General features: G+C 52.8%; 6 protein-coding genes across 6 annotated transcripts; 3 read left to right on the forward strand and 3 right to left on the reverse strand.

Moving 5' to 3' along the window:
• Positions 1-56: 56 nt before the first annotated feature.
• On the forward strand, positions 57-1,237 carry BJX67DRAFT_349957 (HAD-like domain-containing protein). Its single transcript, XM_071028793.1, has one exon. The coding sequence runs from the start codon at positions 252-254 to the stop codon at positions 1,158-1,160; it is 909 nt and encodes a 302-aa protein (XP_070887618.1). The 5' UTR covers positions 57-251; the 3' UTR covers positions 1,161-1,237.
• On the reverse strand, positions 1,238-5,215 carry BJX67DRAFT_349958 (uncharacterized protein). The gene is made up of 2 exons (XM_071028794.1): positions 2,394-5,215; positions 1,238-2,336 (listed from the first exon to the last, which is right to left on the reverse strand). Exons 1-2 carry the CDS (start codon positions 5,159-5,161, stop codon positions 1,262-1,264), a joined length of 3,843 nt encoding a protein of 1,280 aa, XP_070887619.1. The 5' UTR covers positions 5,162-5,215; the 3' UTR covers positions 1,238-1,261.
• A 191-nt stretch (positions 5,216-5,406) lies between these two features.
• On the reverse strand, positions 5,407-7,865 carry BJX67DRAFT_46784 (RNA polymerase-associated protein). Its single transcript, XM_071035064.1, has 4 exons — positions 7,433-7,865; positions 6,619-7,346; positions 6,428-6,567; positions 5,407-6,374 (listed from the first exon to the last, which is right to left on the reverse strand). The coding sequence occupies exons 1-4, from the start codon at positions 7,657-7,659 to the stop codon at positions 5,652-5,654; spliced, it is 1,818 nt and encodes a 605-aa protein (XP_070887620.1). The 5' UTR covers positions 7,660-7,865; the 3' UTR covers positions 5,407-5,651.
• Positions 7,866-8,257: 392 nt separating this feature from the next.
• BJX67DRAFT_380010 (demethoxyubiquinone hydroxylase family protein) lies at positions 8,258-8,941 on the forward strand (the record flags this gene model as incomplete). The annotated part of the gene is made up of 1 exon (XM_071032700.1): positions 8,258-8,941. The coding sequence occupies one exon, from the start codon at positions 8,258-8,260 to the stop codon at positions 8,939-8,941; it is 684 nt and encodes a 227-aa protein (XP_070887621.1).
• A 75-nt stretch (positions 8,942-9,016) lies between these two features.
• On the reverse strand, positions 9,017-9,926 carry ltpA (tyrosine protein phosphatase LTP1). The gene is made up of 2 exons (XM_071035063.1): positions 9,703-9,926; positions 9,017-9,654 (listed from the first exon to the last, which is right to left on the reverse strand). The coding sequence occupies exons 1-2, from the start codon at positions 9,767-9,769 to the stop codon at positions 9,092-9,094; spliced, it is 630 nt and encodes a 209-aa protein (XP_070887622.1). The 5' UTR covers positions 9,770-9,926; the 3' UTR covers positions 9,017-9,091.
• Positions 9,927-10,872: 946 nt separating this feature from the next.
• chsA (chitin synthase I) lies at positions 10,873-14,374 on the forward strand. Its single transcript, XM_071035066.1, has 6 exons — positions 10,873-11,089; positions 11,377-11,549; positions 11,616-13,253; positions 13,304-13,705; positions 13,757-14,263; positions 14,319-14,374. The coding sequence occupies exons 1-6, from the start codon at positions 11,071-11,073 to the stop codon at positions 14,331-14,333; spliced, it is 2,754 nt and encodes a 917-aa protein (XP_070887623.1). The 5' UTR covers positions 10,873-11,070; the 3' UTR covers positions 14,334-14,374.
• The last annotated feature ends 450 nt before the right edge of the window (positions 14,375-14,824 follow it).

The following is a 14,824-nucleotide window of genomic DNA, read 5'->3' on the forward strand; positions in this document are numbered from 1 at the left end:
CTTCTGTACGCTATTTTAGTATCCTCCGAATTTGAATCAGACCAGAAATGGCGTTATTGGAACATCTCGATTCTGGAATTCGGAGTCTGTGCCGATTGCACACCATCGTATCTGCAGTTGCGTGCTGTGACGATCTGGAGAAGTGAAGAAGCCTTCCCGACGGGAAGGCTGAGCTCGCCGACTCCCCCACAGCCAGTCTTGCTCTCGAACACTCCTCAACCCCCCCGACCCCTCCGACATAAGACCTGGAAATGCGCCCTCTCCTCCTCACCTTCGACGCCTTCAACACCCTCTTCCACCCCCGCAGGACAATTCCCACGCAATACCGTGCCTCCGCCTCGAACTTCGGCATTCACGTCTCCTACTTGCACCTCCGTGAGGCCTTCAAAGCTGCCTTCAAAGCCCAATCACTTTCACACCCTAATTACGGCCGTGACCTTGCCCTGCGCGGCAAATACGCCGGGCCCCAACAGTGGTGGGAAGATGTGATCCGTGCCAGTTTCGCGGGCGCCTTTGAAAGGGACGACGACAAACGCAACACCACGACCGAAATTCCGGCGGCGCTGATACACGACCTGCTCGATCGATTCGCAAGTATACGGGGATATAAGCTCTGTCGCGGGGTAGCACCGTTTTTCAAACACCTGCGGTCGATACAGCGAGATGGGGGTGGTCTCGAGGCCAGGAGGAAGATCGTTATCGGCGTCGTCTCGAACTCGGATGACCGCATCTGCTCCGTGCTGCAGTCCTTGGGTGTGTCGGTTGGCGAGGCGAGGGCGGGTGAAACGGAGAGCCATAAATTACCGGGTTTTGAGGAGGAGAGGGAGAGGATCAGTCCCTTGCAGCACCAGAAGGACGTCGACTTCGTGCTCACCAGTTACCAACTTGGTGTGGAGAAGCCGGATCCGTTGGTCTGGGATGTGGCACTGCGTACGGCACAGAGTTTGAGACCTGGCGCAGGGGATAATGAGGGCTGGGAGTGTGTTCACGTTGGGGATGAGTACGCGAGGGATTACCATGGTGCTGTGAATGCTGGATGGAAGGCATATTATCTTTCCCAGCAAGCTGAAGCACCTGCAAATGTGCCGGAGGGTACCAAGACGATTAAGTCGTTATTGGACCTTATTCCGGAGCTGGAGGCGTTGAAGCAAATAAAATGATTAGTGCGTAGATGTAAGTATCTGTGTAATAATTTATTGGCTACTAAGTAACCCAAGGTATGCAAATACTCCTATCCCAACGCCAGGCACAAGCAGATCGCTCAATCCCAGTTCCCCCTCCCGCCCAACGCACCCAACCTGTTAGCTGCGTGCTTGTTCAGCAACGCAGTGATGTTGGACCCTCGGTTGCGGTGCTGCATCCGCAGCTGTCTTTCTCTGTCGCGCTCTCGCGCCGCGGTGTAGTAGTTGACCGATCCTTTCTTTGCCAGCGATGCTCCCGAGGCCTTGGTCACGCGGGATGAATCGGAGGTCGACGCTGACGAGCTGGATGAGGACGTCGTCGTCGTCTTCCGCAGGATTGGCGGCCGGAACCCGAACGAACTAATCTTGTCGTTTGCGGATCCGGTGTGGAAAGCAAATCGAGTATTAGAAGAAGCTGATGTCGCAGAATTCGAAGACGCTTGTCGGAGCAGGGCCAGGCGGTCCACCACGGGACCTCGCGTGCGGCGTGGGTGACGAGGAGCCGCGGACGGTTCCCTTTGTCGGCTGGTCATCAAGGGTGGTTCCTCTGTTTCCTCCGTACCCTCTTCACCAACATGCGGCTCCTCCTGGTTTTCGTCGACAGAGGCGTCCTCCTGGAAGGAGTCGTATTCGGGTCGTTCGGTTAGGAAGGAGACTGTCTCGCGGATCTCAGCAAGAGTAGCCGGCTTCTTCGACATCGCACTGGCAGGCTTTCGGCGGAGATGTGGTGGAGGCCGGTTGTTTACATCCGCGGCGGCAGGCTCCAAGGGTCGCTTCCTCTTGTTGCTCTCTGCTGCTGGCTGCGCTTCCGTGGTTCCATCCTGCGACGAAGGGTCGTTCTGCGTACTACTCTCTTGGTCGTAACCCAGAAAATCGAAACCGACATCATCCCCGTCATCGCGGTCTTCAATCGCTTTGAAGAAGGCTGCCTTCTTAGGATTTTCAGCAATTTCCCCAATCTTCTCGTCGGCAAGGAGGGCATTCCGCATCCGCGCGAACTCCCGTTGCTTCTGCCTTTGGCGTGCCAGCAGCTCATCGTCTGAGTCGTCCAGATCAAACTCATCATCATTGCCACGTCGTCGACGAAATGCTCCTGTGGTGATGTCCTTCAGCAATTTAGCCACGGATTTCTCGTCCGCATTTCTCTGGTGAAGTCTAGGCAGTAATTAGCAAGAATGCAAGGGAAAACAGTCCAAAGTCCATAAAACGTACGCATTCAAAGCAGCCAGCTGCTTGGCGTCGACATTTTCACCGCTATTATCATTGATCATCTCTCGATCATATGCGTTCTCTTCGTCGTCGGCATCGTCATCACTTGCACCTCCAAGGCCGGCGTATTCGTCATCCGATTCTTCTGCAGCTTCCTCGACCACCTCCCTTGCCTTGCTCTTGTTACGATCGAAATCGTCGCTGCGCTTTTTGGCTTTCGCCACTTTCTTCATGACGTCGAACGCACTCGCGTCAATCTCAAAGCCACTTTCTTCCTGTTCCTCAATAGCAGAGAGTTCTGGGGCTTTTCCGCGTCTCAGGTTCTTTCGGTTCTTGGAGGCAACCGGGGAGTGATTCTGATCTACAAGGACCGTCTCGATAGTTGATGTGGGAGTATCGAGGAACCTCTTGTTGGGATCAAAAGGTGAGAGAACAAAACCCGCATCCTGTGTTGGGTCTGGAATATAAGACGTCTGGGAGACGCTTCGAAGAGCAGGAGACTCGGAAACTCGAGCATCTGGTTGCCAGTAGCCTGCGAACGCATCAGTCAACCCAGCGCGTTGTTCTTGGCTGTCCTTGATGACAATTTGAGAGTCCGGGTCTGGTAGTGATGGAGGAATAGTCGCATTTTCCTGGCTCATATCTTGGCTTGTGACAAGCGTGCCCGCAAAAGCCTGAGTTAAGCTCATTGTGGCCTCAGAAGGCTTCACAGGGATGTTTGGCCGTTCTACCGATTTCAGGAAAGGGTTGATCGGCTTTGCAGGTGTCTTCGGCGCCTGGTCTTCGTCTTCTTCTTCGTCATCGCTCACAACCCGAATAGGTCTCTTGCGCCTTCGGGTTGGCATTTCCAGATCCTCCAGCAGGGGTTCAGCCGTCTCCTCCATACCAGATTCGGGACCGTCATCCTCATCTTCATCAGCCTCGGAGTCAATTAAATCTCCTTCCCTCTCAGCTTTGGCCTCATCCTCCACTTCCTCCTCTTCTTCCTCTTCACCTTCGTCCTGGCCCACCCCACCGTCCTCCTCTTCTGAGCCAGAGAGTTCATAGTCACTATCATCGTCATCATCCTGGTCAACCCCATTCTCCCGTTTCGCGGCTTCCCGTTCCTTCTTTGCAATTTCTTCGCCTTCCTGGCGCGCCTTTTCAACGAGATTCTCCACTTCGTCTTCGAAAGCAGCGCGCTCAGCAGCAGTCTCCACGACAATTCCCTTCGCTCTTAACTCCTCTATCCTCTCCATTCTTTCTTTGGCCGCCTGCTGCTTTGCTTGGTTCAGAAGAGTTGCGGATAGCTCAGCAGAATTCATCGTGAATTTCCGGGTGGGAGATGTAAGATGTGCCAATACTTTCAATTTGGACACAGACGCTGGCTCTTGGGCGTGTCGTGCTGGGAGATTTTCGAACGCCGCAATTCGTCGGCACTTAGCCGGAGAGGTGACGATTTCCAGGTCACTGTCCGAATCGTACTTCTGGTGCAGGGCCACCTGCTCTCGAGAAAGTTTAACGCGAACTGGAGCCACTCTTACCGGCATCTTTCCTTTCTTGACACTAGACAGTTCAGTGTTTGATTTGGCCGTCTGGCCCTGTAATTTCTGAGTCTCCTCTGTAGGGTCACTCATAAGCTGCTCTAGGGCTGGAAAGTTCACTTCCCTTTCCTTCCTTGAACCATCCGGAACATCGGCGGACGGTAAAACAGGTGATGTATGTGGAGTGTCCTTGTCCTTTTGTGCCTCGATGTCCGAGGAATGTTGCGAGTCTGTCGTGGTTGAAGAGTTCTCCGCAGTCTGTTCCGGCGCAGCCTGTTCCTGGGGTTGCATAAAGTTGAAGCGAGCAAACAAACTATCCGTTGTATACTTCTTTTTCGTCTGTGGCTCATGCGCCAACTGCATATTCCTGCTCATCCTCTGTGTCTCACGATGCATCTCCTCCAGGGCCTTCTTACTGGCCTTGCGGCCAGGACGTGACTGTTGCGGGACCTTCTTTCGACCAGAGCCACCATCATCTGTGCCATCATCATCAGAGAATAAATTCGAGTTTGACCCTTCTTGTTCTTTGGCCTTCGCAGCTTTCTTCTCAGCTTCAAGCCTCTCCTTCTCCTCGCGTTCCTTTCGTTTTCGGGCAACGAGCGCAAGGAAGCGATTATTACGCTTCGTTACGCCCTCCTCATTTCCCGAATCTTCTCCGTCGCGTCGTTCGCCTCCAACACTCACCCCTCGCACTGGCGAGGACACGAACAAGGGAGAAAAGGAGCGTGCGCGAGACCGCGACCTAACCGAGTCACCATCCTCATCACGGGCTACACGCACATTTTGGATTCTCCGCCTCGGTCCAGCTGCAGGCAGGTCATCGTCCGACGAAATGTCTTTGTCTTCAACAGATTCGCGACGCGTGTCATCGGGCCCCTCTTTCTCCGCGCGTAGAGTCTTTGAAACTCTTTCAAATGCGGTTTCCGTAGCACGCGTACGATCCGTAGCATATCCCTGTAGACGTGCTGCCGTGCGGCCTCTAGGCACGGCAATGTCGTGGTCGTCGTCCTCGTTCTCGTCCTCGTCTGAATCCATGGTCACTTTGCGCGTCGGAAGGGGTTTGGCTTTCAAGGAATTGCGGAAGCCCGCGTTGGGTTTTCGACTCGCGGGTTTGGCATTGTCAGAGTCGCTGTCGCTGTCGAAGTCCGCGAGCATTGCCTTGATCTTCCTCCTCGGAGTGAGTATTTCTGGTGAATCGGCTGCCACAGAAGCAGACCGCACCGTCTGTGGGGTTGAGGGAGACGACATTATGAGGTATTAGGTGTATTATGAGTGGGGATGAATGTGAAGTCTGGCTAAAAGACCATTTTATAAGTCTAGCGAGAGAAGCAATCGAAACAGGTCTGGAATTGGAGGTTTCAAGCATGTTCCACCACCACAAATCCAGGGCGGAAACCCACCCGCGACGGGACGCGCACCGCGTCGCTATCACCACGTGACCTCACGATAACGGCCGGCCACATATATGGCCTCAGGCAACAATGACAACGAGAAAGAATACACGATCACAGAATCGAATGTTAGAGCCAAAAAGACGTGACATTGTCCATATACAGGCCGTATGCAGGAAGACAGAACGCCAGTCGAACACCATCTCTAAGAGAAGATACAGGAAGGTTTCAAACACTGTTGCGCCGAATGCTCGCCATTTCCGTAACAACTGGGAATTAAAAGAAAGAAAGCCAAATAGAAAGTGGATTAGAGCGTGCATTCGGCTTGCCGGTCGGGAATCGAAAGGCTAGATTTCAATGTCAATGTCCAGGTTCAGGGCTGCAATGTTCTCATCGTCCATGTTCCGATGACGGATCGTTGCGACACCTCCCTTGGACTGCTTCTTCTGCGAGTTGAATGGTGTGTTGCCCCAGTCAGGCGTGTTCGCTTTCGACGCATTTGAAGCAGGAGTTGCCCCGCGACTACCGTTCTCTTCGGGTTTAGCCGTTGATCCATTCACATCGTGGTGAGTTTTTGCTACAGTCTTGACGCGGAGGAAAGGATTGATTGGAGCGTCTCCACGAGCAGCGGCGGCAGCGGCCCTCCGGCTGGCTTTGCGCTCCTCCAGTTGCGCGCGACGCACGTTTTCGTAGTTGAGCTTCTGGTTCCGCAGGTTCAATTGGGCGAGACGCTCATGCTCGGAAAGCTTATCGGCACGTGGTTTGGAGGTACTGGAGCCAAAGGCAAGTTTCGGGATCTGGCTTGCAAGTTCGGCCTGCAATCTCTCCACTTCCGTATCATCGCCGAGTTCCCGAGCAAGTTTTAACTTCTTCTCGATCTCAACGCGTTTGAAGACTGTCATCTTGGAATCTAGAGACCCTTGCTTCCGCAACTTCTCATTTAATTCCTCGTTGGTGAATTTGTGGTTGAGTAAGCGGTTGATATCCGCCACCTTCTTAGCTACCTGAGACCTCGTCGCCATCTTGCAATCCTCAACAGCCATGGTCTGTCTGTACCGGTTGAATTCAGCCTATCAGGTTCATTAGCTCGAGGACAGTATTTATGGATGTGGTAGCGTCATACTTCTGTGAATGACGAGTCGGAGCAAGCAATGAACGGGAACTCGCGTTCGGACTTGCCATGGCCCAACACAGCGTACTGGTTCGTCACGAATGACCGGCCATTTGCACCCTCCAGGGCGTACGGCCTTCCCTCGGCAAACCCTAGAGAAGTTAGCGGCGTCCCAGCACACCCCGGATACTACCGATACTCACTCTTTATCAAGCAGAGGCGATACTCGTTCAGCCCTGTATCTCTGTTCGGTCCTATGTTGACGCGGGCATAACACCCCGAAATAGCCTCTTCAAACCCGGGATAGAAGCAAACTTGTGCGAAGTTAGTCCTGCCTACACGAGTCCGCTGGATATCACGCAGATCTGCTGGAGGGTCGTCCTTCGGAGGCGACGGAGAGCGTTCGCGTTCATCCCACTCGACTTCGCTCTCCCCTTCTGCATCCTCATCAGAAACCCGAGATCGGGATTTATTATCCTTTGTTGCAGAATCCCGACGGCGAAGTTTATCGCGTTTCCCCTTCTGCTCTCGCTGTCGCTTATAAGCCTCGATTGCTTCCGAAGCCTCACCGACCTTGCGCCCACCAAGCGTCGTCTTCTGTCGAGAACTTTTACGGGCACCCTCGTCTAGGTTCGCGGCACTCGCCTTGCGCTTATTTTTCTTTGCTTTGCGAGCTTCCTCTTTCTCCCGAGAAGCCAGAAGACGGCGAAGGGCGAGATCCTGGTTGTGGCGATCTACCTCCTGTGCACGCTCGGAGAGGATCTGCTCCCTCTGAATCTCAGGCATTGCCATAATATCCTGTTTGTCTTTGGCGGAGAGGTAGAGCTTCTCGTAAGGGAAAATTGGGCCATCATCATCGACTTCTGCTTCCGATTCAGATGCTTCCTCCGATTCAGACATGCTGACTGAGTTGAGAGAGTCGGCGGCCGATCTGGTGTTACGGTACATGGCGTCAGTAAACTCTCAGGTCGCCACAGAGACAGTGAGTGAGAAACGAACGGGGAATTCTAAACATACACTTCTCCATCCTCCTCCTCTTCATCATCTCTGCGCGCCTTGCGAGCACGACGGGCAGTTTTTGCTGTGCCTTTCCTACCCATCGTTGACGTTGGTTCAGGTGAGCGTGGTGACGCGGAAGGAGCGGGAGATTCAGAGGGTTGCTTGCGAGGCGGGGGGGAGGCTTCCTCATCAGAGGCGTCATCGCCCGCCAAAGCGAGCAATTCTGCGTCGAGGTCATCGGCCATTGTGAATTGCTAGCCGCTGAGTGACAGCCGGAAACTTCTAGCAGTGTCCGATAACACAAGTGAATACAAAAAGTGGCAGAGTCTTCTTGAGCAAATGAAAATCGTGGATTAAGGGAGAAAATCCCAGTTGAGAAAGAAATGAGCGAAAGACCCCTGGTAGCTGTCGCAATGAGAAGAAAAGGGTTGTGAGTGGCAATCCAGATTTAGAGAGTATAGTTCACGTAGTATAGATAGATAAGGTTCAGACACCTTGAAAAGAGAATGCAGAATATATAGTAATGTCAAGTAAAAAGGCTGCTGAGGGGTTAGGATATCAAAAGAAAGCAGCTGTGGGTGGCGGGTTGAAAGAGTTGAAGTCGGAGAGACCGCCAGAATTCACTCTGGGCTCTTCCTCATTATTATTGGGCCTGGAATGACGTCCAGTCCAGCGCCAGGGTTGGCGTTCCGGGCCGACGTCCCATCTTCAAACCTGCGGCTATTCTCTTCGATCGGGCCACCTTCGGCTTCGATTGCCTGTATACTCAAGATGCAGCCCTTCATGGCGCTTCGGAGATGTTCTTTTCTCCCATGTCCCCAAGCAGCTGCAGCAGCGCCTCTCATGCTGGATTTTCTCGCCCCGTCCGCGCTCCTCCACCGCCGATACCACACAACACCTACCCACCAGTCTACAGAGTCCCAGCCGAACCCGAAAGCTCCAAAACCGAAATATTTTCTCAGTGAAAAGCAGAAAGAGTTCCTCGATAGCGCGCTGCGGGTCAACCAAGCCGGCGAATTAGCCGCCACGCTCATTTATACCGCCCAAACGCCGCAGGTCGTCCGCTCGCACCCACATCTGCGACCATTGATGAAGCACATGTACAACCAGGAAGAGGGGCATTTCAAGACATTCAACCAGATGATCGCCAAGCACCGAGTACGTCCGACCGCAATGTATCCGGTATGGGAGGCCGCGGCTACATTCTTGGGTTGGTCTACCGGCGTCATGGGGCGGGAGGCAGCGATGGCCTGCACTGAGGCTGTGGAAACGGAAATTGGATCGCACTATAACGAGCAGGTCCGGGAAATCTTATCGTGGGAGGCTGACGCACAGAGTCGTGGGGAGGAGCTAGACGATGAGTTGAAGGAAATGCTTACGACGTTCCGAAGGATTCGCGACGAAGAGCTGGAACACCTTGATCATGCTGTTGAGAACGACTCCAAAGAGGCACAGCCATACGACCCACTGGTCAGTGTCATTCGACTTGGATGTAGAACAGCCATCAAGATCAGTGAAAGAGTATAGTTGAGCCGGCGAACGTGAGACATGTACCATATCTTGTCTAACCTTATCTCCATGCATTTATTTCTCCATTGTGCACACGACAGATCTGACTGAAGACATCTATTTTGATCTAGCAAACCATGGGTATCTACTTGAAGGTCGATGATAACTCTAATTTTGGCTCTTCTTCTCCAAGTGATCCAAGAAGTTTTTCGAGAATCGCACCACCTGCTGATAAACCTCCTCGAAGCCATTGGCCCCGCCGTAGTAAGGGTCCTGGACCACCTCGCCACCACCGACACGCTCATGCAAAGCGCCTCCCGGTCCAAAATCACCAAAGAGGCGCACCTCTGCGACCTTAGCACCAGCCTCGACGCTGGCAGCAATCGAAGCCGTCGCCGCCGCCTGGGTACCCCTGCCACGGGTCGCGCGATTGCTGCCAGCAGCAGCCTTGTTCGGTGAAGCCAGGATAGAAGCGCGCAGTTCCAACAGATCTTCCAGGTTATACCCGTCCATGGCGAGGAGGTAGTCAAATTGGAGGAAGTCTTCGAGGGTGACCTTTCGGGCAGCGTGGTTGTAGTTCCTAATGCCGTGGCGCCGGAGGGTGGCCATTGTACGAGAGTCTGGAGGGTCAAGGACATGGTATGCCCCTGTACCACAGGAATCGACTTTTTCAATCAAGGGGTGCGCAGCAGCGACGTTGCGGAAGACCCCTTCTGCCATTGTGGAGCGGCCTACAGTGATTAGCAAATTCCGGCGAGAATTGTAGAAGGGGATCATACAGATATTGCCGAGACAGACAAATAAGACGCTAGCCCTCTGGCCACTGGACGAATTTGCTGTCGTCATTGTCTTTGTCACCGTCTATTTTCCCGACGAGGTTGAATCGTGCTTAGTGGAGGCGGGGTTTGCATCTTCTCCGATCTTTATCGATAGGGCCATTTGTAACCTGAGGCATCAACCACCACCAGGAATCGCCACGAAAGAATTTTCCATGTTAATGGCGAGAGCACCGAGAATGATATTGACTTCAATGAAGGCTGGTGTTGTCGGGGACGCTACAGTATCGTGGGTACCGGAGCCTCTGTGGCTCCTGTTCCCAAGTCCTCAACCCGCAAGCTTGGTTGGGTACCGGATATTTATTGATCAGCCCTGTGACAGTAACGAGAATCGTTTCTTCATTGAGGGCAGAGAAGCTGATAGACTGCGAAGGAGACATCTCCGTCGATTCCTTGACAATGGGGTCAGCCCCGCGCCCTCGAATTTCGAGTGGGCACTCCGGGCCGCTGAAAATTCTGCCCTTCTGGAAGACTGCGCAAACCAAGCTCCCAGGCTCCAGGATAGTTATAAAAAGAACTTTGGTGAAGGGCCGTCGCGAAGCGAATCGGAGGTGCACCGCCACATCAAAGTGGCCGTGCGTCGTCGCTTGGTCCTTTTCTGTTGGTCGCTCACAAGCAGTAGTTGGCCCAGTGACCGCGTGGGGCTTCCTCTGTCAATCCATGGAGCTGCGTCAATTCGACGATTCTGACCCATGGATATTCATCATGCAGTGGGTAATCATGTTTCAGGGGATTATTGATCAGTTTCATGGAGACTGTCACGAAAGTCGTCAATCAGGGATTCGGGAATGTAGCTTGGGGTGTCCGCACATGCGATGGGACAAGGTTCTCTGTCATCATACTTCGTCAGCCTTGAATCTCTCAGTTCTGGAGCGGATGACGAGAGAGCTATTTCCAGATCAAGATCTCTCATAACGAGCTCTGCCCCAGATCTGAAGAAATAGGCACCTCCGAATATCTGTGGCGCTGCATCCATCAGGCGCTCGTTCCACAAGGAACTTGGAAACCCGCAGCCGCGCCCTCCAGCTTCCAAGGTTCAACCTCGCCTTTTCCTTTCCCTCTTCCTCTTCTTTATTTCGTGCTGTACTCCCCACGATTATCCTACCTCCAGAAAACGCTCTCGACGTCGTGCGGTCCCTTTTCACCCCTCTCGTTTTCGAAACTTCGCCGAGAAACAGCGGCTTTAAGCTTCACAAACGTCCACCAACGATTGTCGCGCATTCCAACTCTTCCCTCGCAGAGGAATCTCAAGGGGTCACCCATTTTTGGAACCGGCTGATCACTCCCGAGGTCGATAGTCTGCCCGCCAACATGTCCTACAATCGCTTGGGTCAGTACACCTCTGCTTGCCTCACTGCTTGTCTTCCTGCCGCTCGGGCCTTGGCTGGTCTGCGCTTGTGCATTGCGCGGCTCCTCCCCTTCATTCTCGGCATCAAATTTCCCTCCTGAAACGCAAGCGCCCGCAGAATTACACCATACAAGGGCAATCCCCTTAATTGTTCCTCAGTGACCATCGCGTTGCTGAGACTGTTATCGCCCTTTCCATCGCTCTCATCGTCATTACGTCTGCGCATACTCGTACTCCGCTGCAACAAGCTACTGACATTTGAGCCTCAGGAGACCCCTATGGGGACGACGCACGTTCGCCCATAATGCAATCTAGCACGTTAAGCAATCGATCGCCATCACCTGGTCGCCCCCTCGATGCCTACCAGCTCTCCGATGGCCCATATGGGCGGCGCGACCACCTAGAGATGCCCTCAAGCGATCGGCTGGCGGAACAACCAACGGTGAGATGCCTCAGGGTATGAAGTCCGCCTTTCACAATACTAAGACTTTGCCGCTTGCCTGCATAGTTCTCTGTCGAGCGAATCCCGCACTCCTATGGCCACAATGAAGCGTATGAGTCGCAACCCCAGCAGGCTTACCCGGGCTATGAATACTCCGTTGACCCCCAAGCGCACCACGACGCGTACTATACTCAGCCATACCAACCAACAGTTTCGCCGGGCCATGATGATTATGATCTCGGGCAATACTCTGGACCCCAGCATTCCTACGAAGATGAGACCCCGATCTTACAGCCGGAAGACCCTTTCCGAGCGCAGAATCCTTACAGCGATGACTATCAGGAGGATCTCACAATTGCGCATACACCCAGCCCAGCTCCGATTCGACGATGGAAGACCGTTAAAGAAGTTCAATTGTTCCAAGGTAATCTTGTACTCGATTGTCCTATCGCCCCAAAGCTCCTCAACCAGATCCCCCACGCCGAAAACTCCCAGCGTGACGAGTTCACCCACATGCGCTACTCCGCCGCTACTTGTGATCCAGCGGACTTTTTCGAAGAACGTTTCACCTTGCGTCAGAAGCTATTCGCCAAGCCGCGACATACGGAGCTTTTTATTGTGGTCACCATGTACAATGAGGATGACTTCCTTTTCGCGCGTACGATGGTTGGTGTCTTCAAGAACATTGAACACATGTGTTCGAGGACGCGAAGCAAGACTTGGGGAAAGGATGCATGGAAAAAGATCGTGGTCTGTGTCATTAGCGACGGTCGTGCCAAGATCAACCCGCGAACCCGTGCCGTGCTCGCCGGTCTGGGCTGCTACCAAGATGGCATTGCTAAGCAGCAAGTCAACGGAAAGGACGTGACGGCCCACATATACGAGTACACCACACAGGTTGGTTTGGAGTTGAAGGGATCTCAAGTCCACCTCAAGCCTCGCTCTGGAGTTCCGGTGCAAATGATTTTCTGTCTGAAGGAAAAGAACCAAAAGAAGATTAACTCACACCGATGGTTTTTCCAGGCTTTTGGTCGCGTCTTAGATCCCAACATCTGCGTCTTGCTTGACGCCGGCACCCAGCCCGGCAAGGACTCTATCTATCGCCTCTGGAAGGCGTTTGATGTGGAACCTATGTGTGGAGGAGCGTGCGGTGAAATCAAAGTCATGTTGGACCATGGAAAGAAGCTCCTTAACCCGCTGGTCGCCGGGCAGAACTTTGAGTACAAGCTGAGTAACATCTTGGACAAACCTCTGGAATCCGCCTTTGGATTTATCTCCGTTCTCCCGGGTGCTTTCTCCGCCTATCGATATATCGCGCTGCAGAACGACAAAAATGGCCAAGGTCCTCTAGAGAGATACTTCCTGGGAGAGAAGATGCACGGCGCCAATGCGGGTATTTTCACAGCGAACATGTACCTGGCCGAGGATCGAATTCTGTGCTTTGAGATTGTCACCAAGCGCAACTGCCGCTGGCTGCTCCAGTATGTCAAGTCTTCGACTGGTGAGACTGATGTCCCAGATCGGATGGCAGAGTTCATCCTCCAGCGCCGTCGATGGCTGAATGGTAGTTTCTTTGCGGCCGTCTATGCGATTACTCATTTCTACCAGCTCTGGCGAAGTGACCATAGTGTACTGCGCAAGTTTATGTTGTTCATTGAGACTTTCTACCAGACGATCAATATGCTATTCGCCTGGTTTGGTATTGTAAGTGGCTCTTTTCGTTGCACCGAGGCGACCTTGCTAACCGATCAAAGGGCAATTTCTTCTTGGTCTTCCACATCCTTACAACGTATCTCGGGGATGCAAAACTCCTAGGGACTGCTGGTGAGGTTCTAGGAGTGGTATTTGAATGGCTCTATCTTGCGACATTGGTAACGTGCTTCGTCCTGTCTCTGGGAAACCGTCCCGGTGGTTCCAACAAGCTGTACATGACGATGGTGTATTTCTGGGTTTTCATCATGATATACCTCGCCTTTGCTGCGGTGTTCGTAACGGTGAAGTCAATTCAGGAAGAAGTCAAGGACGGCGACTTCACCTTCTCGACCCTCTTCACCAACAGCACTTTCTTCTCTATCATTGTTTCCCTTGGCTCAACATACGTCATGTGGTTTGTCGCTTCGATTATCTTCATGGATCCCTGGCACATGTTTACCTGCGTAAGTCACGCACTCCCCAAAGTGATCAAATCAAAGTATTGACGGACATAGTTCATCCAATACATCCTCCTAACCCCAACATACATCAACGTGCTCAACATCTACGCTTTCTGTAACACCCACGACATCACATGGGGTACGAAGGGCGACGACAAAGCCGAAAAGCTGCCCTCAGCAAATCTGAAGCCCGGCGGAAAGGTTGATGTCAACATCCCTCAGGATGACGGCGACCTAAACGCACAGTACGAAGCCGAACTCGCGAAGTTCGCCCAGAAACCCCCCAAGGAAGTCAAGACCATCTCTGAAGAGGAGCGACAAGCCGATTACTACAAGGGGTTCCGGTCCGCCGTCGTTCTCGTCTGGGTATTCTGTAATTTCGCCCTTGGCGCTGTCGTCCTCAGCGCTGCGGGTCTCGATCGCTTCAGTGATGACCCAGAAAAGGCCGAGTTGGAGAAGAACAACCGATCTATGATCTACATGGCCGTCGTACTGTGGAGTGTGGCAGGTCTCTCGATTTTCAAATTCCTCGGCGCCATGTGGTTCTTGGTTGTGCGGATGGTGAGTCTCCCCCGACCCCCCTGTTTTTTTCCTGACAAGCTAACACATATTCCAGTTCCGTGGCGTATAATCTCTCTTGTTTCTTCAACGACTATATCTTACTATTACCCCGGTCAAGCATCTACCGGCGGACGGTTTCTCTCACTGCAGGTTCAGCATGTTGCATCGACGATAAAGAAGAATGGAGATGGATGACGGATTGTTTCCTGCGAGCTGTGGAATTGACTTTCTTCTTTTTTTTTTGACTGATTATTTTGTTTTGTCCGCGCGGATGATATCCCAGCAGCTGGATAGGGTATACTAATTGTCTTATGTTTACGTAGATGACGCTGATACCTCTGAATAATGTACGATTTGTCTTGAGATAACATGGGCCGACTCTGGCGGTTTATAGCCAAAGGCATCTAGTCTTGGCTGTCTATGAGGTATGTCCAGGTGCAGATTCCGTCACCTATGAGTTTGAAAGCCCTACTAAAGTAGTTTTCTGTGTGTCACCGGTAAGTTAACCGTTGGGGATTACTAGTAGTACACAGAGAAAGGTCGGTAATTGTGGGTATTCTT

The sequence above is a fragment of the Aspergillus lucknowensis genome, assembly GCF_044049455.1.
Source record: "Aspergillus lucknowensis strain CBS 449.75 chromosome Unknown BJX67scaffold_13, whole genome shotgun sequence".
Lineage (NCBI taxonomy): Eukaryota > Fungi > Ascomycota > Eurotiomycetes > Eurotiales > Aspergillaceae > Aspergillus > Aspergillus lucknowensis.

What these genes read in the sequence shown, in the direction of transcription:
- ltpA (XM_071035063.1), bottom strand. Translation starts at nt 9,769, where the DNA reads ATGACGACAGCAAATTCGTCCAGTGGCCAGAGGGCTAGCGTCTTATTT. An exon ending in TGTCTGTCTCGGCAATATCT is followed by an intron (nt 9,655 to 9,702) that starts GTATGATCCCCT and finishes TAATCACTGTAG; the next exon opens with GCCGCTCCACAATGGCAGAA.
- chsA (XM_071035066.1), top strand. An exon ending in GGCTGGCGGAACAACCAACG is followed by an intron (nt 11,550 to 11,615) that starts GTGAGATGCCTC and finishes TTGCCTGCATAG; the next exon opens with TTCTCTGTCGAGCGAATCCC. An exon ending in CCTGGCACATGTTTACCTGC is followed by an intron (nt 13,706 to 13,756) that starts GTAAGTCACGCA and finishes TGACGGACATAG; the next exon opens with TTCATCCAATACATCCTCCT.
- BJX67DRAFT_46784 (XM_071035064.1), bottom strand. Translation starts at nt 7,659, where the DNA reads ATGGCCGATGACCTCGACGCAGAATTGCTCGCTTTGGCGGGCGATGAC. An exon ending in GAGGAGGAGGATGGAGAAGT is followed by an intron (nt 7,347 to 7,432) that starts GTATGTTTAGAA and finishes CCGTAACACCAG; the next exon opens with ATCGGCCGCCGACTCTCTCA. An exon ending in CCGACTCGTCATTCACAGAA is followed by an intron (nt 6,375 to 6,427) that starts GTATGACGCTAC and finishes TGAACCTGATAG; the next exon opens with GCTGAATTCAACCGGTACAG.
- BJX67DRAFT_349957 (XM_071028793.1), top strand. Translation starts at nt 252, where the DNA reads ATGCGCCCTCTCCTCCTCACCTTCGACGCCTTCAACACCCTCTTCCAC.
- BJX67DRAFT_349958 (XM_071028794.1), bottom strand. Translation starts at nt 5,161, where the DNA reads ATGTCGTCTCCCTCAACCCCACAGACGGTGCGGTCTGCTTCTGTGGCA. An exon ending in CAGCTGGCTGCTTTGAATGC is followed by an intron (nt 2,337 to 2,393) that starts GTACGTTTTATG and finishes ATTACTGCCTAG; the next exon opens with ACTTCACCAGAGAAATGCGG.